Genomic DNA, 26,684 nt, shown 5'->3' with positions numbered 1-26,684 from the left:
TTCAATAAATACATAGGAAAAAATTTTGAAGATTTGTGACAAAAATTTGAAATTAAGATGAACCACACAGCCTAGAAATATCAAAAAAAAATTAAGAAAAAGTTAAAAATTCAGGAATGCATAAAATATCTGTGCTGCTGCTAAGTCACTTCAGTCGTGTCCGACTCTGTGTGACCCCACAGATGGCAGCCCACCAGGCTCCCCCGTCCCTGGGATTCTCCAGGCAAGAATACTGGAGTGGGTTGCCATTTCCTTCTCCAATGCATGAAAGTGAAAAGTGAAAGTGAAGTCGTTCAGTCGTGTCCGACTCTTAGCGACCCCATGGACTGCAGCCTACTAGGCTCCTCCATCCATGGGATTTTCCAGGCAAGAGTACTGTAGATACGTATATAACATACAAAATATGTTCTAATGGACTATTTGTTACCAGTACAACTTCCAGTCAACAATAGGCTATTGTTAGTTAAGTTTTGGGGAAGTAAAAATTATACTAGGATTTCTGACTGCTTGAGAGGTCAGTGCCCCAAACCCCATGTGTTTAAGAGTCAACTGTACCAAAAACTCTCTTTATAAAGACTTGTAAGCATACACTATAGTCACTGAGCAAAAAGAAGCAAGTTTTTGGGGTTCCCAAAACTGATGCTGACATTTACATATTGATCTACTAAAGAAACAGGGATATTAAATCCTACATGACTGAAATTCTCAAACTTGACATTTTTTTACATATTCACTGGCCCCACTCCCAGTGAGGCCCAGAAATATGCATTTTAACAAATTCATCAAGTGATTCTGGGCAAGAAGGCTGTGGATCATTTGTTGGGATCAGTTCTTGAGCTTCAAAATCTTGTTCATACACCCAAAGGCTGAAGTAAATGAATGATACCTTGGTTCTCCTATAAACCCCCATGCTGTGGAACCCCAGCTGGGAAGTACAACCTAAAGAAGATGGTTTTACTAACCTAAATAAACAGACTGAACATGAAGAATAGGAACAATGTGTGACTGCGGCTCAGACCCCAGGTGCCTTAGCACTATCCTACTTTATAAGTCCTTACCTGTAATTGATCTTCCAAAATAGCTGTAGCACTCTCGCCACTGTTTTCATCAACAATCACCACCATGTGAGTCAGGGAATTCACTTTCACTTGTTCAGCCTCAAGATCATTCTGCAAACTCTAGAGAAAAAATTCAGATAAACCATTATGTCTACTCTTTCCCATTTACATATTTAAAATCTACCCAGTTGTCAATAGTAATTAAGGACACTTAATGAGGCATCCTGTTTTAAATTTCCAACCATTAGCCTAAGTGTTCTCCTAAGGAAACAAACCCATTATATATCTTTACATTTCATTATGAACCAAAGCAATTTGAAAATGCAATGTCATAACAGACTGCAAATGTGATGTCATCACTTTTATTATTTTTATTCCAAGTTTTGGCTGAAAGAATAAGAGAAAAGGTGTCACATAATCAAGTTTAGTGCATACAGTAGGAATTAAGAATATAGAATCATTAAATCAAAAAAGTTCCAAATTTAAATACACAAAGTCAGAGATCATTTTATCTAGTACAGCACTGTATAAAGTGACATAAGTCAAATGTGATTTAATAGTCAGAAGCTGTTCTGATTCGTTACCCAGGAAAGCAACTGGGGTATACAGACAATTTTCTTCCCACCTCTTCCATGGGAAGAGAATGCCAGGTCACAAGACATATATTTAGGTATATAGGTAATTTATTCAAATACTACCGATAGTGTTGTCAACTGCCTTGAGTTTTTGTGTTTAATGTATCCTTAAAGCTTAATTTACCCATTTATCTAGTTATTTCATTGAGAAATAAAATTCTTCAAACACTTTGCAGAGAAGCTATTTTACTCTACCTTTCCTTGACTATGAAAAGTTATCTCCTAAATTTGTGACCTCCCTCATAGCTAAGTTGGTAAAGAATCCACCTGCAGTGCAGGAGACCCCAGTTGGATTCCTGGGTTAGGCAGATCCCCTGGAGAAGGGATAGTCTACCCACTGCAGTATTCTTGAACTTCCCTTGTGACTCAGCTGGTAAAGAATCTGTCCGCAATGCAGGAGACCTGGGTTCGATCTCTGAGTTGGGAAGATCCCCTGGAGAAGGGAAAGGCTACCCACTCCAGTATTCTGGCCTGAAGAATTTCATGGGCTGTACAGTCCATGGGGTCACAAAGAGTTGGAAACAACTGAGCAACTTTCACTTTTCAAACCACTCACAAAACTCATGAATCCTCACCTAGGAAAAGAAGCAGTAGCTTTCCTGGAAGGATTATGAACAGACCAATCTGAGGGTTTCCTTATTTCCCAACACGTTGCATTCATGCAATGGACTAGGGTTCTTAACCACTCATGAGTCCAAAATACAAAAAAAAACTTTGAGAATCTTATGGACACTATGTACTTTCATAACAAATCTCTGCTGCTGCTGCTGCTGCTGCTGCTGCTGCTGCTGCTAAGTCACTTCAGTCGTGTCCGACTCTGTGTGACCCCATAGACAGCAGCCCACCAGGCTCCCCCGTCCCTGGGATTCTCCAGGCAAGAACACTGGAGTGGGTTGTCATTTCCTTCTCCATAACAAACCTCTACATACCCATATAAAATTTGACCTGCGTTTTCATCCCTGGCTCAGAAAACCCACATCCCTATGCACTCCACCCTGCAAGTTACTGAATACAAGAGTGCACTGAAGGAGTGTCCCAGCTCTGTGCTAACGATAGACGCCATCAACCCCTGAGAATTCTAAGTGCTGCTTTTTCATATTTGATAAGGTATAAAAGAAATATGAGCCAGATTTACTTTATGATCTTCCAGCAGCTTTTGCAGGGATTTTAAGTCATCATCCAGGGGGCAAGTTTCCATCTTTTGAATGCGTTCTTCTGTGAGCGTTAACCAGGCGGACAGCTGCTGTAGCTGTTTCCTCTGGAGTTCCATGAGGACATCGTGCAACCTGTCCAAGGGGAGCAGAGCGTTATCCCTACTCCTTCTTCCCTTTGCAAAGGCAAACACACACTCCAGGCATCAAGGAAACGGGGCAGGGAACACACTCTTGTCTAACCTTTTAAAGCAACATTTAGTCTTTAAATATAGAAACCAGCAAAAAACTTATTTTCTTCCTAAATGCAGTCAATTAAATGCACTCCAAAAATGCAAATAACAGCACCCTCTATTTGTATCAGAATCATTGTTTCTTTAATCAGGAATTCCTGCCTATTAAATAGGTGGAAATTGCAGTGGAATAGTTTGCTCCTTAACATACAATACATGAAATAAAATGAACTGTACTCTTAAAAAAGGTTACAAAAGGGAGTTCTAGATAAATAAAACAGCCCTATCTTCATGTCAGAGTTGGTGGTTAGCCAGCTTTAATACTGCAAAGTCCACATACAATGTCTTTGCCCTTTTTTTGCTGGTTTCTGTATGGCCACTTTTACCTTTTCATTTGGTTAACATATCAAAGGGGAAATAAAGATCATAAAAATTCCAGCAATGCTACATACAGAAAAGAGTCAAAATTTGACAAGGCAAGTTCCCACAGACATGTAGACTTTTAGTTGTGTTAAAGTGGGCAACTGGGACTTTCAGTGGTTAAGACTTCACCTTCTAATGCAGAAGGTAAGGGTTCAATCCCTGCTCAGGGAACTAAGATCCCACAAGCCTTGTGGACAGAAAAACAGAACATAAACAGCAGAAGCAATATTGTAACAAACTCAATAAAGACTTTAAAAAAATTTTTTTAAAGAAAACAACTAGGCCCCATCTTGCAGCAGTGTTCACTCCCGGGCCTCCACTCACCGGGACTGTCTGTCCATACTTTCGACCCTGAGCGCCTCCCATCTGGCATTCAGCAGGGACATTTGTTCCTGAATCTCAAACTCCTCTTCATCTGTCAGAGTTCCTTGTGTTATCAGTTGGTTTCCTGCCTGCAAGACGTTCCCCACGCTGCTCTGGTGAGCCGTCAGTTCCATCATAAAAGCCTGGGAAGGTACATCGTTATGATCTATGAGCTGCTCATTGAAGAAAAGCAAATCTTAATAAATTGTTAATGCCTAAATATCAATGCTGTGGGGGGAAAAAAAAGTAACCATGCAGACTTCAAATAAAGCAGACTTTGATCCACTTTTTTGTAAGCTCTGAATATAGGAAATAAGCAGCTGACCTAAGGAAAAAGATAAGATCAAAGAGGACCATATTATATCTGATAACACGAGCTATTTTTATGTCAATGCTGATTATGCGACTGATAGATCATTAACATGGAACTAAGAGAAGATATAATAAATAAAACACCACGCTCGCCCAAAAGGACTTGCTTAAATAAAATGACCATTTGTATTATTTTCAAACCAAAATAGCAAATAAAACCTGTCAATTAACATACCACCAAAAAACTACTTAATCAAAAGAATTCTTCACATAACCCAATCACTACAAAGCAATATATTCCTGAAATAGTAGGAAATTTTCATTATATAAAAGTATACAAGAATACTGGATACAAGTTTGTTTAATCATATAACAAATAAAAATAACCACTTCCTAGGGAGCATTCAAAATTTAAAGACTTGGTGTACTGATTAGCCATTTTATGTCTTAACTATAATAATACACTTCCAAAACGAGCAGTACTAAAGCGCTGATTTTTGTCAGTGGCTCCACTGAATCTACAAATTATGGTAAGACCAAAATCCAAAATTTAATTCCAACATAGAGTTAATCATGCACGCCAGTTTTATAATGAAGCCCTATTTAAAAATCTTAAGTCTTCCAAAAAAAAAAAAAGTGTAAAGCAGAGACATTACTTTGTCAACAAAGGTCCACCTAGTCAAAGTTATGGTTTTTCCAGTAGTCATGTATGAATGTGAGAGTTGGACTATAAAGAAAGCTGAGTGCCAAAGAATTGATGTTTTTGAATTGTGGTCTAAGAGAAAACTCTTGAGTCTCCCTTGGACTGCAAGGAGATCCAACCAATTCATCCTAAAGGAAATCAGTCCTGAACATTCATTAGAAGGACTGATGCTAAAGCTGAAGCTCCAATACCTTGGCCACCTGATGCAAAGAACTGACTCATTTGAAAAGACTCTGATGCTGGGAAAGATTGAAGGCAGGAGAAAGGGATGACAGAGGATGAGATGGTTGGATGGCATCACCGACTCAATGGCCATGAGTTTGAGTAAGCTCCGGGAGTTGGTGATGGACGGGGAGGACTGGTGTGCTGCAGTCCATGGGGTCGCAAAGAGTTAGACACAACTGAGCAACTGAACTGAACTGAACTGAACTGAAGTTCTCAAATAATGCCATGAAATTTCTGTGGAGCAGAATTCAGTAAACAATATATATCAGGGTGCATCTCCTGATTAAGACACAGGCACCATGGCACATACTCCTGTTCATCAGCTACAGATTACTTACTTCATGGGTTGCAAACTGGTCTTTGACTTCTTCCACATCATCAGAAATGTCATCCTGCTCCTGAAAAGTGTCCTCGGCAGAAAGCAACCAGGTCAGCACTTCCTCCAGTGCTATCTGATAGGTGTCTAGATCCATATCAACCTCCGTGACAGTGCTGGGGGTTTCAGCTCGGGGACTCTCTTGCTCCTCCTCTGGTGCCGAGCTCTATGAAAACAAATCCAAGAAAATCCACAAGCATCGTGAAGACCAGAAGGTGTTCAACAAAGGCACACTGGATGGAGACCCAAGGTAAAACACCACTGTGTCTTAAGGTATCTGTTGGACTCTCAGGAGCTGGGTGAGCAATGCTGTGAACTAGTCAGAAAGCATTTATTCATGCCAGGATGGCAAAGAGTACAAAAGCTGTATCACTCATGGATTTCATACTCAGACATACTCTAATATAGCTGTTATTGTTCAGTCGCTCAGTCCTGTCCAACTTTTTGCAACCCCATGGACTGCAGCACACCAAGCCTCCCTGTCCTTCACTATCTCCCAGAGTATATAGTTGGGAAGAGACAAATAACCCACATGAATCACTTCTAAACAAAAATAAAAAGGCTCTTAACAAAGTTATAAATTCCATGGGTCTAACAAGGGATGTTATTTGAATTCATCAAGGGATAGATCAGGACGTTTCACAGAGGATCTGGAACATGGTGGACCTTGAAAGGGTAGATGTCATTTAAAGAGAGCAATTAGAACCCTTGTTAAATTGCTTTTACTGAATAGCATCTTAGCATTGCATTTCAGACACTAAAAGACAGCCATACATATACAGGCTACTGTACTGATGATATTTTTCTGAGGCAGTAGCCCTCTAGTTTACTAGCTGTTTTTTTTGTTTGTTTGTTTGTTTGTTTGTTTTTAAGAGCCTGTGGAATAAGTTATTCCAAGCTCCTTCTAAGCAATGGAGTATTTTCTTATATACTTCAGAATTGTATAACCAAACTAACCACCTATCTCATTCACTAGTTCCCTTCCAGAGCAAAGTTCTTTAAAATTTGCTTATAGCCTGTCTCTACCTTTTCACCTCTCATCCACAAATTTCATGTATCTGAAACATACAAACATGTATAGAAAACAACATAAGAAAAGGTCATGTATTTCGCAACTGCTTTTGTTAACACTCCCTTTCATGCTGATCAGGTCTTGGTCCCTACCACACACCTGGAAAGTATTTTGCCACTGCTACCAATAACCTTCTCAATGACAAATACATTCTTCTAGCATCATCTTCAGGATGATCATGTAATGAACACAAAACCAGAACATTTTTTATAACCAAAGTGCTAGAACAACATACATAAGCCAGAACTGTTTAAAGCAAACCCAGAAGTCTGGTCACCTTCTGTTTCTTAAGCTCCCAGGGCATTCTATACATCTGACCTGTCCCCACCCTCTCGAAGTTCTCCTTTCCCTGCTTTAATAACACCACCTTGGTTCTTCTCCTAGTTCAAAAGCATTTGCCAACATGTAAGTACTGAAGCTCCTCAAAATTAAGTCCAGGCCCTTTTTAAATTCTCCTTATGTACTTGGCCTGCAAGGTTTCATCCATTGCTATTAGATTTCAAGAACCCTCTATTAATATATCCTATTACCTTTATATTTCTCGTCCCAAACTCCTATGTCCCACCTTCCTTAACATTTCCACTTCAATTTTTCATAGGCATATCAAACCTTGTCAATATTCAAACCCTTCATTTTTTCCCCCAAACCTCTCCGAGCTTCCCATTTCAGTAAATGGCTCCTCCGTGCACTTAACTCCTCCAGCTAAACACCAGGGGGCCAGACATGGTTCCTCTTTTTCTTTCCCCTCCTACATTTAATATGGATAAGAATTCCTACCTTCAAAATTTATCTCAAACCCATCCAGGTCTTTCCATCTTCACAACTGTCATTTGACTTCAGCACTACAACAGCCTGATCACCAGTGTCTTCAGTTCCCTGTTACTATCCAGACGTCTACCTCCACCATCCACTTCTCACAGAGCAGCTGGAATGATGTTTGCAAAAATGCAATTATATCCTAAGACTTCCCCGCTTAAAATCTTTCACTGCTTTCTCAATGCTTTTAAGATACAATTGAAAATTCTTAACATAGTTTGTAAAAATACTGTGACAGCGAGAAACAGAGTGAGCGAGTGTGTGTGTGTAGGGCCGGATTTCAATTAGGTTAATCCGGGAAGTCTTCTCTGAAAAAGTTCCATTGAAACTGGGGAAAGATGGGAAACTTGCCATGTAAACAGTGGGTGGAGGAGCGTTTCATGGAGATCAGCCCACAGGTACAAGAATCTGGAGGAAGGAGAGGAGAAGTCCACCACGACTGGAGTTCACTGGCCTGAGATGAGTTGGGGCAGTGGGCTGGGCCTTGTAAACTACAAGAGGAGATGAGGTCTTTAACAAGTATGAGAGCTGGAACAGACAGTAAACATACCCCAGGATATTTTGAAGGAAGAATCCAAAGGGACCCGGTAAATGACATGCAGGAGCTAAAAACAGTGAATCAGTGAGCCCATAGACGCAACACTGGATAATTAGGAGACAGATGATGCCAAAGAGAGAGAAGGAAAAATGAGTTAAATTCTGGACCTAAAACTCTGAAACTGGAAAGCCAGCATGATCCTGGAGATCATTTAGTACCAAACCTCCATATTCTAATGAAGATATCTGAGAACTAGGAAACTTAGTGACCAGCTAAAGGTTATTAAGATAGGCACTAGGATCTATGAGGTGGAAAATGGAAGGCGTTATCTGACTGCAAGTGTCAGAAGGTATTCATTCAAATACAAGAGGAGATTTTTGACTGAGAGATCAATTTCAAGAGAAACTCAGGAATTATTTACTGATCACCTAATGCTCTAAGCACATACCTGTAGAAAGAGAAAGAGAGGAAGGCGGGCTATTAGCATTCATTGAAAAGTAAAAGATAGCAAGATACGTCAAAGAGTAGATGATTACAACTTGACCACATCATATTTCTTCCATTAACTTAATTCAACTTCTAAGGCATTAATGAAAGCATGCAAATGAAGAGTTTAATATCAATATACTGCTCTTTTTCATTAGTCAGTTATACATATACATGTATCTGGGCTTCCCTGGTAGCTCAGACAGTAAAAGAAGCCACCTGCAATGCAGGAAATCTGGGTTTAATCCCTAGGTTGGGAAGACACCCTGGAGAAGGGAATGGTAACCCACTCCAGTATTCTTGCCTGGAGAATCTGTGGACAGAGGAGCCTGGTGGGCTCCAGTCTATGGTGTCATAAACAGTCAGACACGTCTGAGCGACTAACACATACTCTCACATATACACACACACACATATCTATAGTCTTTCTAAAATTCTTTTCCCAGTTAGATTGTTAGTGAATATTGAGCAGAGTTCCCTGTGCTAGACAGTAGGTTATCCATTTTAAATACAGCAGTGTGTACATATCGATCCCAAACTCCCTAATACACTTGCTCTTAATCAAACAGCATGTTATGCAAAAGCATGACTATCCTAGGCCCTAACTCCAGCCTTGCTATATGAAACATACTTTTTCCCTTTTAAAAAGTAAAATCAGTAAAGTTGTGGTTTTCCATTACATGCGCATGATGGTGTCAGCACGCTAACTGACAAACTGAAGCTTTGATGCTGAGAAGTCAAGATTTCTCAGGCAAGCGAAAAATCCTCAGAATTATCTTACCTATTACCTTACAAAAAACAAATACGGCAAGTCAAATATATTAGTAAAAATTTACCTGTACCTGTATGTTAATTTCTCCTTCTTCACATTCTTTCTTATATTTCCTTGGAAGTGTTTCTACCTCACGGATGGCATCTATAGTGACTTGCTGAGGTAGCACTTCAAACAAAGACGTTAAATACATAATTATGGATTTCTTGTCAGGAAGCTGAACAGCAACATCTAATAGTGAAAGAAAATAAGAACCAGCTTAAATTAGATGTCCAAAGTATGTGAATTGCTCAATATTAGATATAAAATAACTGTCCTTAGTGCCCATAAACAATACTAGTATACTATCTTTGCAATACCACAGCTTGGTAACTTTCATATAATATATGAGACACAGGTAAAGATGATTACCTATGGATTTTTGTGCAATATCCCATTTCTTAAAAATCTTCCCTAAAAGTTTCCCCCACAAGGCTAAAAGATAAGCTACCATTTAAGGTAATGTCACAGATTTCATTCATATTATGAAAATAAGTCTAGACTTCAGTCTTGCAACATTCATAAGTAATGTTTTCACATCATATATAAGAAGCTTGTTTCATACAAAAAACACATTTTAATTAAATGAACCAAACACTAAATTGCTTGTCTAATAATTTTGTTTTCCTAAAACATTAAATCTTATGCTGATATTTATTAACTATTCTCCAGTGATGTAATTAAATTTCCTCCTGAAGGATCCTAGAAATTGTTAAGCACAGTATTATGTCTATAATAAAAAGTCTTGTACCATATTTCAAAAGAAAAAACACTTCCTTAACTCTCACAATTCTTTCTACAAAGAGAGAACAACAAAAACAAACAAACAAAAATACTGCATTTCAAATATTCAAAATTATAAAGCAAAACCAAGATTGAAATTAAACACTGAACAATACCTTCAGGATCTAATAGCTTTTCAATTCCCAAATAAGTTTGAGCCTTGCTGAAGGCATGTTCAAGTCTCTCAGTTGGGGACATTTTGACAACTCTATCCCAGCTGAAGAGATCAGGTCTGAAATTAGCATGCAAATTAAATTTAGTGATGATAAAATATGTGGGGAAAAAGTTGTTACTGTTATAATCATATACATTTCAGTTTTTTGCTTTTTTATTTGTGAATATAAATTTAAAAGTTTATCTTTTATATCCCAAAAGCTTGTCAAATATATAATACTTTATAAAATATAAATATGAAAATGACAGGTAAAACATTCTAAGATTTTTGTATTGGTTAAATATGCTGTTAAAATTCTGGAGTAGCCACTGAATGACTAGAAATGATATATTTCCCAAATGGTGAAAGAAAGAAAGAAAAACAGGAGGAAGAACCTACAAGAAGACAAGAAGAAAAAGTAAGAAAAGTGAGCTCAAAATAAATTTAAGAAGGAACTTCTATAAATACATCAGTTATCACAATAATGTTAATGGACTAAAATCTCTGATTAAAAGACCAAGATTAGCAGAACAGAAAATCCAGCTCTAATCACTTCACAGGATTTTTCTAACACAAAAACCCCTAATAGAATTTCCATCCACCCCACTCCATAGAGCTATTGTTTAGTATTTCATTTCTATCATGATTTTCTTTTAATCCCACAAACTGGACATTATTGTCACCCTGACTGCTTAAAAGCTGATCATTTTCTTTGCGCTCTATCTGCTCTTGCACCTTGGACCAATCTACCTTTCTGAGATTTGCCTCCCTCACCCCCAACCCCAGTTCCCTCTCTGACTCCATCTCCTGTTACACCCCTTACTCACACCCCTGCACCCAGGGACCTCCCACATGCCAGGTAATTCCTCTCATCTTGCCTGATAGATTTTTCTTCAGCAATATTTACCACTTCAATATGCTACACAACTTACATTTCCATTTTTTAAAATTGCCTGCTTCCCTCTATTTGAACATTAATTCCAAGAAGGAGAACTGGGATTTTTGCTTGCTTTTATCTCTGTTCTACGTCCTATGCCCAGCACACAGAGGACACCGCATACATTTTTGTTCAGTCAAGCAATAGATAGAAAAATGTTTTAGCTACAATTCAAGTTTTCTGACAGCATCTCTTAACCAACTAGAAACAGAGGACAACCTCCTTAAACTGATAAAGGAGATGAAGAAGACTGGGTTTTTTTTTTTCATCAGATAAAAGGTATATGAAAAAAAATACAGCAAATAACAGCGTTATGGTAAAACATTAAAGAACAAGACATTCTGCCTCAGTACTACCAATTTAGATCAATATTGTATTGAAGGACAAGGCACAAATGAAGGGAAAGAGAAGAGGAGGGAAAGAAAGAGGAAGGGAGGGAAGGAGAGAAAAATGATTATAATTCATGAAAAAAACCTATAGTAACAAAATAAAACCTACAATAACAAATTCAAAATTTATCAGAATTTAACAATCTTCTAGATATAAGCCATAGAAAAGTCAACTGCATTTTTATATATCAGTAAAGAACATACAGGAAATAAAACTTGAGACAATAAATAATTTATAAGAGGGATAAAACACATAACAAATTTTGCCTTTCACAATTAAATTCTTGCTGCATCTGGAATTTATTTGGGATATGGTGATGCAGGGATCCAATTCATGCGTTTCCACTTATTCCATACCATCTATTAATTTGCAGCATTGACTCAGTTGTAGATCAGAATGGAGCTATTTCTGAGCTATTTATTCCCTTAGGTTGAACTACACGAAACTGCCATTCTTACGTATCAAAACAGTCAAATATTGGCAATTTCTTATGCTTCAGCTTTTTATTACATTGTATTTTATTTGTAGTGCTATATAGTCTCAATTAATATAGCTTCATAACTAGTCTTGCTTTCTGTTTGGAAACTACTTTAGCCTGTCTCTTCTTCAAGAGTGAAGTGGCTCCTTTTGATCCCTTGGTCTTTTATTATAGAATCAGACTATGATAACAAGTTTCATGAAAAAAAAATCATTTATCTATTTTTAATTGGGGTTACACTAAATTTATAGAGTTTTTTTCTTTTAGCAGAAGGCTGAAAAGTATTACAATTCTTTGTGTATATTATTGGTGTAGTGCGGAATGAGTGGGCTTGAACTATGTGAATTCTTTTACATTTTTTAACTTACAAATACATACAAGAAATCATGGATTTTGTGCACTGTGGCATTTAAGTCCTATGGAAATAAAACATGATGGGTGTTTTTTTTTCCTATGATATTTCTTTTTTTTATGTTTTCAGAGAGCATGTACAGAGGAGAGAGTGGTCATGGGAAGGGACCTTAGGAGGGATTAAGCAGGGAGAGACAGAAAGGATGTACAAATTTGTACAAATCTGCACAGCTAAGAAGAGTCACATCTCACTTATGTCGGTGGAGCACGGCGTTAAAGGCAAGCCCATCTGTCCAGCTGGTGGTGAAGTTGAGGACGTTGACCTGACTGTATGGCCTTGTGGACTGGCGCACCCAGCTCAGCAGGATCTTTTCGCTGTTCGTCTGCTGCAGGTCTGACATGATATCCTTCATGACATCTTTCACCTGTTCAAATGAAACAATGCCTGCCGATAACTTCAAGTGGTAACCAGAATCAAGTCCCTGAATGCCGCCGCTGCTGCTGCTAAGTCGCTTCAGTCATGTCCGACTCTGTGTGACCCCACAGATGGCAGCCTACCAGGCTCCGCCGTCCCAGGCATTCTCCAGGCAAGAACACTGGAGTGGTTTGCCACTGCCTTCTCCAATGCATAAAAGTGAAAAGTGAAGTTGCTAAGTCATGTCTGACTCTTCGAGACCCCGTGGACTGCAGCCTACCAGGCTCCTCCATCCATGGGATTTTCCAGGCAAGAGTACTGGAGTGGGGTGCCATTGCCTCCTCCCCCATCAGTGTGCACAGATATATAAATGAATAGATAAACAGATACAGAGAAACAAGAGACGAGGGAAAGCTCTTCCTCACAAGTGGAAAGATAATTAACAAATGTAGAAGAAATGATGAAATTAGAAAATCACTTTGCCAAGCACCATAACAATAACTGATGGCTCAGTGGTAAAGAATTCGCTTGCCAATACAGGAGACATTGGTTTAGTCTTTGGGTCAGAAGGATCCCCTAGAGAAGGAAATGGCAACCCACTCCAGTATTCTTGCCTTGGAAATCCTATAGACAGAGGATCCTGGCAGGCTACGGTCCATGGGGTCACAAAAGAGTTGGACATGACTTAGCGACTAAACAACAACAACAAGAACTACGAATGGATCTTAAAAATAATGGACAAAAGTTTGATAAGCAGCTGAATATTTACAAAGCCTCAAAATAGATCTCCACAAGATACTTTTCAATAACAAAGGGCAGTCACCGTACAGTGGAGACACTGGCAGAGTTCACCTTACCCAAATGATGAGCTAATACAGCCGGAAAAAAAAATACCAGACAGCACGTGCTTTGTGATATGGTATATTAAACTCAGCATCATTTTTGTGGTGTTTATCCCACAAATGAATAACCTTAAGTCTAATCACGAGGAAATATCAGTCAAACCCACATGGAAGAACATTCTACAAAATAACTATTCAGTATGCTTCAAAAACGTCAATATCATGAAGTGCAAAGAAATACTCAAAAATTATGCCAGATTAAAGATGACTAAAAAGACAAGGAAAAAGAATGTAATTCATAATCCTGTATTGTTTTCTCTAAACGATATTATTGGGTCAATTGACAAAATCGCCATCAGATTTCTAAATCACATAATTATTTTGTTTCAATATTATCTTCCTGATTTTACTAATTATATACTATTTGTTAGGGTATAGTATAATAACTGTATAATGATTAATATTAGCATTATAAATATTATAATGTATGAATATATTTATAACAATATATAAATATTATGTACTCAACATTTTATATTAATATATTATAGTTATATAAGAGAACTTCTTGTTTTTAGAAATAATTTGCTTTTACAAAATACACACTTAACTATTTCGTGAAAGAGGGAAAGAGAGAGAGAAAACACAAAAATACAAATAGCTGTTAACATTTGGAAAATCTGAGTGAAAAGTATCCAGGAATTCTTTGAGTTATTTTTGCAATGTTTCTATAAGCCTGGTACTTTTCAAATTTAATATTTAAAAAATAGATACTTTTTCTCTATGCCAGGAAAATAGAGCAGTTTGTCAGGCTTTTTATTCAAAATAAGTTGAATTATATCCTTTCTCCAAATTCGTATGTTGAAATCCCAACCCCCAGCACCTCACAATAGGGATGTATTTAGAAATAGAATCTGTAAAGAAGTAGTTAAGGTAAAATGAGATGACGTGGGTTAGCCCTAATCCAGTGTGACTGGTATCTTGGAATAAGCAAAGGAGATTAGGACACAGACATACACAGACCACATGAGAAGACAAGAAGAAGGGAGCCACCTACCAATAAAGGAGAAGAAACCAACCTTGCTGACACCTGGATCTCCGATTTCTAGCCTCCAAAATTGTGAAAAAACAAATTTCTATTGTTGAAGCCACCCAGTCTGTGGTACCCTGTGGCAGCTCTAAGAAACTAATACACATATGATCCATTTCCAATTCCTATTAAAAAGTAATTGAAAATTTCCCCACCTGCCAGTGCAAAATGATGCTCCAAAGTAATCCTAAAGTCAGTTTGTGGTTTCCATCTACAATGTCCGTTCCTCCTATATTCACTAAATCCACCTAGTAAAATGAAAAAATAACTTTTAAGACAATTTTTCTACAGAAACCCATATTTTTGTTTTAGCACATTTGGACAACAATATAAGTAAACGATAAGAAAAATTTCACTTTAGAGAGTCAGGTAAACCTAAGTCACAAAAATGTATTACTTAAACAATAGATCAATAAAGCAATCACAAAAAAGCACAACTATTCCTTCACTCATAGAAAAGGTTCAATACTTCTCATATGAGAAATGTTTCTAAAAAATCGGTTGACACCGCTGCCCAGAGCAGGTGGCTGGTTTCGTAATAAATCATCCCAATGGCATCAAAGGACCCCCAAAGTCCCATGACAAACTTACATTATTCTGATGTAAAACCTGCAGCACTCTGTTGACATTATTTAAAGCGTGCACCCTCGTGGAGCCACGTTCTTTCGGCTGGAAAGCAAAACACAAAAGCAAATGAGACAGAATCCCTCCATGTTGCTGTCAATCACTGACACTGAGAGGCAGGTGAAACAGCAGCTCAGCCTACAGGTCCTCTCTGTGCTAGGAGCCCACGCTGGGTTCTCAGGCCACCGTGGAGGCCAGCATTGACGGAATGCAAATCCTCCCACGAATAGCATCCTAAGATAGTAGTTCCTTAGCATGCCTGAACACTGGAATTCCCCAGGGATCTTCCCAAAACACCAATGCTGTGTCCAATCCCACTCCCTATGATTGTGTTTTAATGAGTCTTTAGTATAGTCTGGTTTGGGAATTTGTACAAGATTTCCCTGGTGATTCTAAGGTACAAACAAGCTTGAGAATCAATGCTCCACCAGGGAAAAAGCATATTCTGTCTCAATTGGGCTGGAGGCACAAAGATTTAGAAGTTATGTCCCCTCCACCTGCACTAGTGTAGACAGAGCAGAGAGGATTCAGAGGTGCTATACTAGGATCCAGATAGCATTACGAGGGCCCGCGGGGAAGACTGGAATTGCCACCTGGGAAAGGTGACCTGGGATGCTTCTTTCTGCCTCACTGGCCAGGGAACCTTATCTAAGAAAGGGATCGGTTTCTCCAGTAGATGCCTACCCACCATCTGGTGCAAAAGGTAGAGTGTAACAACCCACACTCTAGCAAGAAAAAAATTCATCTTCAAAAGTGCATCTCTCTATACCTTTTATAGTAATTCTACCTCTAGTGTCAAAGTTTGTACCCATAAAATGCATCCTTTTCATTGGCAAAGTTACTTCTGTGTGAGAATTAGGTACCATGCACCTAAAGTAATAGAGTCGGATTTGATGATGAAACAAACATGAAGATAATACTGAAAATCTGAATAAAAATAGACGTCATCAGTTTTGATAACCTTTTTTAAACCATTTGTTAAATAACATTAAACATATTTGTCTCTACTTTCCACTATTCAGAATATCATACCTTCTTTACATATCCATCCTTCTTTGTAATTCTCTACTGCCTGAGAGCAATAAAAATAAAAAGTAATTTTTTGGATAAAAATAGAATCCTCAATAAAGCCTAAATATAGTTCCACCAAAAAATTCATTAAAACCCTTTTTTTATGTTCCTATATCAGCCTTTACATTGTAAGGACCCCCAGAGGGTCTTCAAGTATCAGCAATAAGAGATACTCCATTAGACTGGTTCTTGAAGATAACATCTCTCACCAGTGAGGTTCCAGTGAGGCCTTCTAGAAGATCCAATAGCTTCCTTCCATCCTTGAGGTCTGTGAACATATCACTGATGGGTGGTTTTCCACTCTATAAAAGAAAAATACAACATCAGCAGCAGAAATTTCACACATAAATTGCAATTTTTTTTCTCTAGTTACAAGTCTGGGTGATCAGCAGACAATACAAATTTGCCTTGTATGGAAAAAAGTACAAAGAACTTTGAATTCTATAAAAAAGGTTATAAGCTGAAAGATGGAAACTGCATTATTTCTTAGAAAAGGAGTAAATAAAACTGTGGTTAATGTCAATATGCTTTGACTATGGTAAATATGGTTGACCATTGAACAACACAGTTTAATCTTACAGGTCCATTTACAGGTGGATTTTCCCTTTTTTAGTAGTAAATACTACAATTTGGCAATAAGGAGTTCATGATCTGAGCCACAGTCAGCTCCTGGTCTTGTTTTTGCTGACTGTATAGAGCTTCTTCATCTTTGGCTGCAAAGAATGTAATCAATCTGATTTCGGTGTTGACCATCTGGTGATGTCCATGTGTAGAGTCTTCTCTTGTGTTGTTGGAAGAGGGTGTTTGCTATGACCAGTGCATTCTCTTGACAAAACTGTATAAGCCTTTGCCCTGTGTCATTCCGTATTCCAAGGCTAAATTTGCCTGTTACTCCAGGTGTTTCTCGGAGAAGGCAATGGCAGCCCACTCCAGTACTCCTGCCTGGAAAATCCCATGGACCGAGGAGCCCGGTAGGCTGCAGTCCATTGGGTTACTAAGAGTCAGACACGACTGAGCGACTTCACTTTTACTTTTCACTTTCATGCATTGGAGAAGGAAATGGCAACCCACTCCAGTGTTCTTGCCTGGAGAATCCCAGGGACAGTGGAGCCTGGTGGGCTGCCGTCTATGGGGTTGCACAGAGTCGGACATGACTGAAGTGACTTAGCAGCCAGGTGTTTCTTGACTTCCTACTTTTGCATTCCAGTCCCATATAATGAAAAGGACATCTTTTTTGGGTGTTAGTTCTAAAAGGTCTTGTATGTCTTCATAGGACCATTCAACTTCAGCTTCTTCAGGATTACTGGTTGAGACATAGGCTTGGATTACCATGATATTGAATGGTTTGCCTTGGAAACAAACAGAGATCATTCTGTCATTTTTGAGATTACACCCAAGTACTGCATTTCAGACTCTTTTGTTGACCACGATGGCTACTCCATTTCTTCTAAGGGATTCCTACCCACAGTAGTAGATATAATGGTCCCATCACTTCATGGGAAATAGATGGGGAAACAGTGGAAACGGTGTCAGACTTTATTTTGGGGGGCTCCAAAATCACTGCAGATGGTGACTGCAGCCATGAAATTAAAAGACGCTTACTCCTTGGAAGGAAAGTTATGACCAACCTAGATAGCATATTCAAAAGCAGAGACATTACTTTGCCAACAAAGGTCCGTGTAGTCAAGGCTATGGTTTTTCCAGTGCTCATGTATGGATGTGAGAGTTGGACTGTGAAGAAAGCTGAGCACCAAAGAATTGATGCTTTTGAACTGTGGTGCTGGAGAAGACTCTTGAGAGTCCCTTGGACTGCAAGGAGATTCAACCAGTCCATCCTAAAGGAAACCAGTCCTGGGTATTCACTGAAAGGACTGATGCTGAGGCTGAAACTCCAACACTTGGGCCACCTCATGTGAAGAGTTGACTCATTGGAAAAGACCCTGATGCTGGGAGGGATTGGAGGATTGGAGGCATGAGGAGAGGGGGACGACAGAGGATGAGATGGCTGGATGGCATCACCGACTCAATGGACATGAGTTTGGGTGAACTCCGGGAGTTGGCGATGGACAGGGAGGCCTGGCATGCTGCGATTCATGAGGTCACAAAGAGTCGGACATGACTGAGCGACTGAACTGAACTGAAATACTACAATATTATATGATCCGTGGTTGGTTGAATTCACTGATATGGAACTGGGACAGGAGAGAGCTAATTAAATTATTTGTGGGTTTTCAATTCTGCAGCATCAGCACCTATAATACCCCATGCTGTTCAAGAGTCCAATGTATTCCTGAGAAGGAAGAGGTGTTAAAAATATAAATGAGCATAGAGCACCTGGGTACAGAGACCAAAGAAGACAGCGTATTCTTATTCCAGCTCTACACTTTACATTCACAGTATAACCGTGGCTTTCGCTATTTCCATTAATGGAAGCAGGTCATGTCATCATCAATTTCAGCTCTCCAGTTTCATCTCTGGTGCTTGGTCTGTGCTTGGTCTGTATTTCTAGCTACTAACTTCTGAATGATTAGGATATTTTTGGCTCTGTGTCTAAACTCAGTATGAGTCCTGTATTTTAAATGACAAAACTTACATAATTTCTAAACTCTTTGTTTCTGATGTTGTTAGTTGCTCAGTCGTGTTCAACTCTGCAACCCCATGGACTGTAGCCTACTAGGCTCCTCTGTGTATGGGATTTTCCAGGCAAGAATACTGGAGTGGGTTGCCATTTCCCACTCTTAGGGATCTTCCCAACTGAGGGATTAAAGCTGGGTCTCCTGCACTGAAGGCAGATTCTTTACCATCAAGCCACCAGAGAAGCCTGAAGTTCCCCTGATGAATATATCCTATTGTCTAATGCCAGAAAATCCAAATTCATTCACAGATAGACCTTGTCTCTGTGTGACATCATAGTTGTATGCAACAGGACAATTACTCATGGAAAATCTCAATATGACCATTAACTAAGTAGTGAACCTAAATCACCAACTTACCTGTCTTCTAAATCACAGGTTATTATAAAAATCAAAAAATTAATATTAGGTGAAAAAGTTATAAAGCACAATATAATAAGTGTTTCATAATTATGTTGAATCAAATTATTCTCTTCCAACATGAAATCTCCAGAGATTAAGTCTTAGTTCTTATCAGTAATAAAGATATTTTATAATGATTAATTATTGTATCTTCATTATTCTTTACTTTAAAAAACATGAAATCATATGAAACAGAATTATAGTGAGCTTGACATGGATAAGCGGGAAGGAAACCATTCTGAAGTTTCCTAAAACTTTGCATTTTCCCTTTTTTTCCTCTCCTCTTGATTTGTTACAATTTTGATTCTATATAACATATACTCAACCAATGGTTTTTATCAGGTGGCTTTTCCATAGTTCACATATTCTAAATGAAGGGAAGTATGGTAAAGTCTTCACCGAAGACTTCACAGAAGTCTTCACAGAAGTCTTCACAGAATCAGTAAAGAATAAACTATCATTTATTTATATCTGAAACAAGGCTGCTTTTTTATTTCCAGCTACCACTGCGTTAGCAGCAATGATGTCAGAAACATATGGATGATCTCCATCTATCACATAATAAACAGATTTGCGTGATGCAGGAGACCAGATCCAGAGGCAATGCCTTGAGGCAGAGCAGGAAAGATTCCTGCACATTAAAGACTTCTTGGGACGGTTCCATGTTTCCAATGCAGAGGTATGGGTTAGCTCCCGGGCAAAGAAACCAGGATCCCACATGCCTCGAGGTGTGGCCAAAAATTTAAAAAAATTTTAAAGACTCCTTACCTGCTGTCAATAAAAGCAAAGAGCAGAAATGGCCCCAGTCATCTGCTACCCCTACCTTCCTCCTCTCAAAACCCATCCAAGTACACTTGAGCAAAGTAGCCACCAAATACCCAGATTCCCTTTCAGGAAGAGGTGAACAACTTTGGTCTTAGAGCAAAGAGACAAGAAATCAGGTAAAATTCATGGAAAAAACAAATAGGGATATCCCAGCACAGAAAGGATCTTAAGAATACGGAGGACATAGGCAGCTAAATAATGTCTGGGCAGCATTTGTGATTGTTGCTGTTTAGTCGATAAGTCATGTCAGACTCTTTGCAACCCCATGGACTGTAGCCCACCAGGCTCCTCTGTCCATAGGATTTCCCGGGCAAGAATACTGAAGTGGGTTGCCATTTCCTTCTCCAGGGGATTTTCCCAACCCAGGGATCGAATGCACATCTCCTATATTAATAGGTAGATTCTTTACCACTGAGCCACCAGGAAAGCTCCTGGGTGGCATTTATCCATTCTCAAATCCACTACATTATCCATTTTCCAAAAAAGAAATAAAGTAACACAGACCAGCACAGAATAAAATATAGTACATATATTAGTCAAGGACTTCCCTGGTAATCCAGGGGTTAAGAATCCACCTTCCAATGCAGGATTCCATGTTCATTCTAACTTGCTGCTCAATCTCTGGTCAGCAAACTAAGATCCCACATGCCACAGAGCAACTAAGCCCTCGCACCGCAACTAGAGAAAGTCCACAGGCCACAGTGAAGAGCCTGTGTGCCGCAACAAACAGCCAGTGCAGCCCAAAAACAGAATAAACACATAAATTGAAAAATACATAAATAAAAGTATTAGTCCATATTACAAACAATTATGAATGCCCATTCAGAACCTAATTGTAGACCAGCCTCTTACCAGCCATGTAACTTTGGAAAAGTGGCCTTTCTACATCTACTGACTCATCTGATGATGACAGAGATTCAATTAATGTTTGGAATTATCATTCATATCAGAAGCATAACCTTCATGCTTTCTACTGTCATAAAAGTGCCATAAAATGTCAACAACAGCTGAAGAAAGGGTAAAACAAATAAGCACTTCATCTCAGGCAGGCATGTAAAAGCAAACTCGGAACTTGGGTATACGTTAGTATCACTTCACAGAGAAAGATCTTCCAAGTCCCAAATTCACCAATTCAACGACCCGTATGGATACATCCCATTCAAAGACAATGAACATGATTCTACAAGAGCACACCCGCACTTTACGTATGCACCATGAGACAAGCATAACAGCAGCAAACGCAGTAGATTCTTCCTTAAGCTCCAGTGCTGCTCAGTGGTTAAAGCAGGAGGCATTCATCAAGAGGCAGTGTTCATTTTCCTGCATCAGACACCCTTTTTCTCTCTCTCGTCCAGCTCATTCATTTGTTCACTGAGCAACAAATCTTCAGAAAAACTCCTTGTGAAGCATTCTCTTGAAACAAAGGTAACTGAGACATAGTTCTGTCCTTCTAAAAGTTAATCACTCATACAAGGTAAATCAATGCCTTTATATTTTTAAAAAACCAAAACAAATCCAACAGTAACAACTCAACTGCTTTATTCATTTTCCAAATTTCAGGAAAATACTGATGGCAATCCTTATGAAATATGCTTTGTGCTGTGTCCCTATTCTCCTAACTCCCCCACCCCACTCCCAATGATGACATGGTCATTGTGACTTCCACCTGGTACCTTCAGAAGCACCACATACACCTGCAGGAAGGAAAATACAGCCCATGGATCTCCTCAGTGGAGATTTTTTCCCTTAAATTAGGTTTCATTGCAATATAGATTATACTAAGCTCAGGAGACCCTGGTTCGATTCCTGAGTCGGGAAGATCCACTAGAGAAGGGATAGGCTACCCACTCCAGTATTCTTGGGCTTCCCTTGTGGATCAGCTGGTAAAGAATCACCTGCAATGCAGGAAACCTGGGTTCGATCCCTGTGTTGGGAAGATCCCCTGGAGAAGGGAAAGGCTACCCATTCCTGTATTCTGGTCTGGAGAATTCCATGGACTGTATAGTCCATGGGGTCATAAAGAGTCAAGAGTCTGGCACGACTGAGCGACTTTCACTTTCATGAAAAGACACTTAACATCCATCAGAGAGAGGCAAATTAAAATCACAATGAGAAACTTACCTCACATCTAAAATAGCTAATTTAAAAAGCAGCCACAACAGAAAATAACAAGATTGGAGAGAAATAACAAGTGCTGGGGAGCAAGTGAAAATACTGGAACCCTGGACTTTGCTGGCAACAGTGTAAGATGATGCAGCCACTCCAGAACACTGCTCCGTCATTCCTCAGGATGTTAAAGTACCAGACAACCCGAAGGCCGGAAGGGACCAGGGCTCCTACAAATTCAAAACTGTGATCCAGAACTTACATGTAAAACACACATTCACACTCCCCACACCCATGGCCAATCACTACAAAATGCTGCATATTCCTGAAAAAACACAATTCAGGAATGTCCCACACACAGATGGAAAGAACCACGACCCCTTTCCACCTACCAACTAGTAGAGTTACACCTGTAGGTATGGTAATTCAGTGCTTTGTGTCTTACAACAGAGGGCAGAAAATGTCTTTTGTAAAGCTTTAGATAGTATTTCATTTAGTCTTTGCTGGCCAGGAGGCCCCTACAGAAACTTCTCAAGCCTGTTGTCATGATGTAAAAGCAGCACAAGCAGTATATACACAGATAAGCCAAACGGAATGGTGACTGTGTTTCAACAAACTTGATCTGTGAACACTGAAATCTGAATTTCATATACTGTCCATGCATCATGAGATCTTTTTTTGATTTTGCTTTCATGCGAAGAGTTGACTCATTGGAAAAGACTCTGATGCTGGGAGGGATTGGGGGCAGGAGGAGAAGGGGTTGACAGAGGATGACATGGCTGGATGGCATCACTGACTCGATGGACGTGAGTCTCAGTGAACTCCGGGAGTTGGTGATGGACAGGGAGGCCTGGCGTGCTGCAATTCATGGGGTCGAAAAGAGTCAGACGCGACTGAGCGACTGATCTGATCTGAAAAATGTAAAAACCAGTCTTAGCTCATGGGCCATACAAAAACTGACAGTGGAAACATGAAAAGTTTAGACATAATAATAGGATGACTTACTATGTATCGGTTATGTTCTAAGAGATCAATACAGATTTAAATGCAGTCTTTGTTTCTTTAAATACAACTATAAGGCAAGAAAACTGAGACACAGACGTGACATGGCAGGTGAGAGGCAGAACCAGACAATGATACCACAGGTCTGACTCCAAACCCAGGTTCTCAAAGTCCACACTGAATTGCAAATAAAATTATGAGAGCACGGGGTCCTGACATATAGGGAAGAACAGTTAATCAGAGGTGAGGTGGGAGGAGAAAAGGATGGGGTATATTAATTTAATGACTTCCCAAAGACAGCAAACAAGATATATGCCACAAGTAAATGAACTAAGAATGAAAATTCTGTTCCAAGTTCATGGCTTTAAAGCACCTCTGGTACTTTCAAATCACAGGCTCTAAACATGGGATCCATCCTCGGAAACAGCTGGAAATGTCAGAAGTCATTGCTGAATAAAAATAAAAGTTGATTCAGCCCGACAGTTAAACTCTTATTTAGATTTTTAATTCTCTGCCGAGGCTTATCTGCAGAAGCTTCTCTGACAGAGAGAATACAGTTTAATAATTCAATTGGACAAATATTTGGTGAATAACTCCTTTGTGCCTGGCCCTGCAGAAATGCCAAACTCAAGTCACCCTCCCCATTTACAAGTGAGGGTTTCCATAGTTTTTCAATAAACACAAAATAGTACAAATGAATAATCCTGAATTTGAAAGACAAATAAGACTTGAGCAGCATTTAGCATTTTTTGTTGTTTAGTCACTAAGTTGTATCTGAATATTCTGCAATCCCATGGTCTGTACCCTGCCAGGCTCCTCTGTCCCTGGGATTTCCCACGCAAGAATACTGGAGTAGGTTGCCATTTCCTTCTCCAGGGAACCACCCCAACCCAGGAATTGAACCCAAGTCTCTTGTGTCTCCTGCATTGACAGGCAGATTCTTTACCACTGAGCCACCTGGGAAGCCCCCATAGATATGGCATCAGTTCAGTTCAGTCGCTCAGTCATGTCCGACTCTTTGCAACCCCATGGACACAGCCCACCAGGCTCTTCTGTCCATGGGGTTATTCCAGTCAAGAATACTGGAATGGGGTGCCATTTCCTACTCTAGAGGATCCTCCCAACTCAGGGATCAAACCTGAGTCTCTCGTGTCTCCTGCATCAGCAGGTAGATTCTTTACCACTAGAGCCACCTGGGAAGCCCATATAGTGTACATGCCATCATATTTTTTGCATTCTTCTCAGGTCAGTCTGATGCCCCAATCAATTTTAAAATGATGCTCCAGCATCTGATAACATATTGTAAGTTTTATAGTCTCTCTCTCTCTTTTCTTTTGAGTGATTTTTTTGCAAGGAGTTATTTTAAAAACTCAAAAGAAGTGAATGATTTGCTTTAATACTTCTTTTAATATTTTAAAAAAGAATCCTTAATTTATGAATCCCAAATCTCAACACTAATAAAAATGTACCTCTTGTAATTCTTTTTTTCCTTAAAAATCAATAATGTATCAGTGAGCACTATGTACAATGTCATTTTGGTTAATTATGTGTATGTGTAAAAGGATTTCTTTTAAGTATTTTACAACAAAAATGTACTTTTTCTCTTGATGGCAGAATTAAAAGTGGTTTTAAAATGTCTCTTTGGATTTACTCTACCATCTAATTTTTGTAATGTGTACTAACATATAAAATAAATATACACTTTAAAAAGTGAGGTGAAGTGAAAGTCACTCAGCCGTGTCCAACTCTTTGTGACTCCATAGACTACACAGTCCATGGAATTCTCCAGGCCAGAATACTGCAGTGGGTAGCCTTTCCCCTCTCCAGGAGATCTTCCCAACCCAGGGATTGAAATCAGGTCTCCCACATTGCAGGTGGATTCTTTACCAGCTAAGCTACCAGGGAAGCCCAAATCATTTTAAAAATGGTATCAAAGGAGCTTCTCTGGTGGCTTAGATGGGTAAAGCGTCTGCCTGCAATGTGGGAGACCCAGGTTCAATTCCAGGGTTTGGAAGATTCCCTGGAGAAAGGAACAGCAACCTACTCCAGTACTCTTGCCTGGAAAATCCCATGGACGGAGGAGCCTGGTAGGCTATAGTCCATGGGGTTGCAAAGAGTCAGACACAACTGAGCGACTTCACTTCATCAAAGGTCCGTCTAGTCAAAGCTATGGTTTTTCCAGTAGTCATATATGGATGTGAGAGTTGGACTGTAAAGAAAGCTGAGTGCCAAAGAACTGATGCTTTTGAACTGTGGTGTTGGAGAATCCTCTTGAGAGTCCCGTGGACTGCAAGGAGATCCAACCAGTCCATCCTAAAGGAAATCAGTCCTGAATATTTATTAGAAGGACTGATGCTGAAGCTGAAGCTCCAATACTTCAGCCACCTGATGTGAAAAACTGACTCACTGGAAAAAACTCTGATGCTGGGAAAGATTGAAGGCAGGAGGAGAAGAGGGTGACAGAGGATGAGATGGTTGGATGGCATCACTGACTTGATGACATAAGTTGGAGCAAACTTCAGGAGATAGTGAAGAACAGGAAAGCCTGGCATGCCTGAGTCCATGAGATCGCAAAGAGTTGGACACAACTGAGCGACTGAACTGACTGAACTGATCTCTAGTAAAAATTAAGCAAACTGATGAAATTAGGTTCATAATAATTATAAAGCATACAGCTTAATGGATGAAATGAAGAGTGCATAATCTTCAGTGCCTACTTTATGATTCAGTCCCGTGGCGAAAGAGTGAAAGCTGTACTGCTTTCAACTGAAAAGCAAAACAAGAGCAATAAAATGCCAAGGAGATCAGTAAGCACCTTGACAAAGGAAAACCGGCAAAATGCGCCACAGTCACTTGAAGAATGAGTGAGTGCGTGGCTCTCGGCCAGTCTCTTTAAGAATTCGTGGTGGTCTGCACAAGTCCTTATGCGCTGGACAAGATTCCATTTAGAAGCTTGTTTGGAAGAAGGGAGGGCAAGAGGAAATGGAAGGAGAGAGATTCTGGAGAAGCAGATGGCTCAGGCAATCCAACTCACGTCACAGTAGCTACACAGCAGTGATAATTGCTGTGCTCACAAAGGAGTCAAAGTAATGAAGGTGCATTTGCCTTAGAAATTATAGAATACCCCAGAGGGAGGGTATGGGGAGGGAGGAGGGTTCAGGATGGGGAACACAGGTATACCTGAGGCGGATTCATTTCGATATTTGGCAAAACTAATACAATATTGTAAAGTTTAAAAATAAAATAAAATTTAAAAAAATTATAGAATACCATAAAATACAAGTTAAATCCAATAATATCTTTCAGAAAATCAAAAGTAATACAGAGAGAAGTAAGTCAGAAAGAGAAAAACAAATGCCATATATTAGCGCATACATAT

At 39.3% G+C, this 26,684-nt stretch overlaps 1 protein-coding gene across 11 annotated transcripts in view; it reads right to left on the bottom strand.

The window, feature by feature from the left end:
• UTRN (utrophin) overlaps positions 1–26,684 on the bottom strand; it is a 555,367-nt gene that overhangs the window by 408,137 nt on the left and 120,546 nt on the right. For 9 of the 11 annotated variants that reach the window (XM_061428217.1, XM_061428218.1, XM_061428216.1 and 6 more), the window contains 10 exons: positions 16,547–16,639; positions 15,234–15,311; positions 14,798–14,890; positions 12,548–12,720; positions 10,102–10,217; positions 9,228–9,394; positions 5,442–5,645; positions 3,825–4,006; positions 2,829–2,979; positions 1,059–1,178 (listed from right to left, as the gene is read on the bottom strand). In XM_061428217.1, the coding sequence (XP_061284201.1) occupies positions 1,059–1,178; positions 2,829–2,979; positions 3,825–4,006; positions 5,442–5,645; positions 9,228–9,394; positions 10,102–10,217; positions 12,548–12,720; positions 14,798–14,890; positions 15,234–15,311; positions 16,547–16,639 (1,377 nt within the window). The remainder of the gene's footprint in view (positions 1–1,058; positions 1,179–2,828; positions 2,980–3,824; positions 4,007–5,441; positions 5,646–9,227; positions 9,395–10,101; positions 10,218–12,547; positions 12,721–14,797; positions 14,891–15,233; positions 15,312–16,546; positions 16,640–26,684) is intronic. The other 2 variants (XM_061428219.1, XM_061428215.1) reach the window with 1 other exon arrangement.

Source organism: Bos javanicus, chromosome 9 (assembly GCF_032452875.1).
Source record: "Bos javanicus breed banteng chromosome 9, ARS-OSU_banteng_1.0, whole genome shotgun sequence".
Taxonomy (NCBI): Eukaryota; Metazoa; Chordata; class Mammalia; order Artiodactyla; family Bovidae; genus Bos; species Bos javanicus.
The sequence above is the reverse complement of the archived record's forward strand: the minus strand, read 5'-3'. Positions and strand labels throughout refer to the sequence as shown.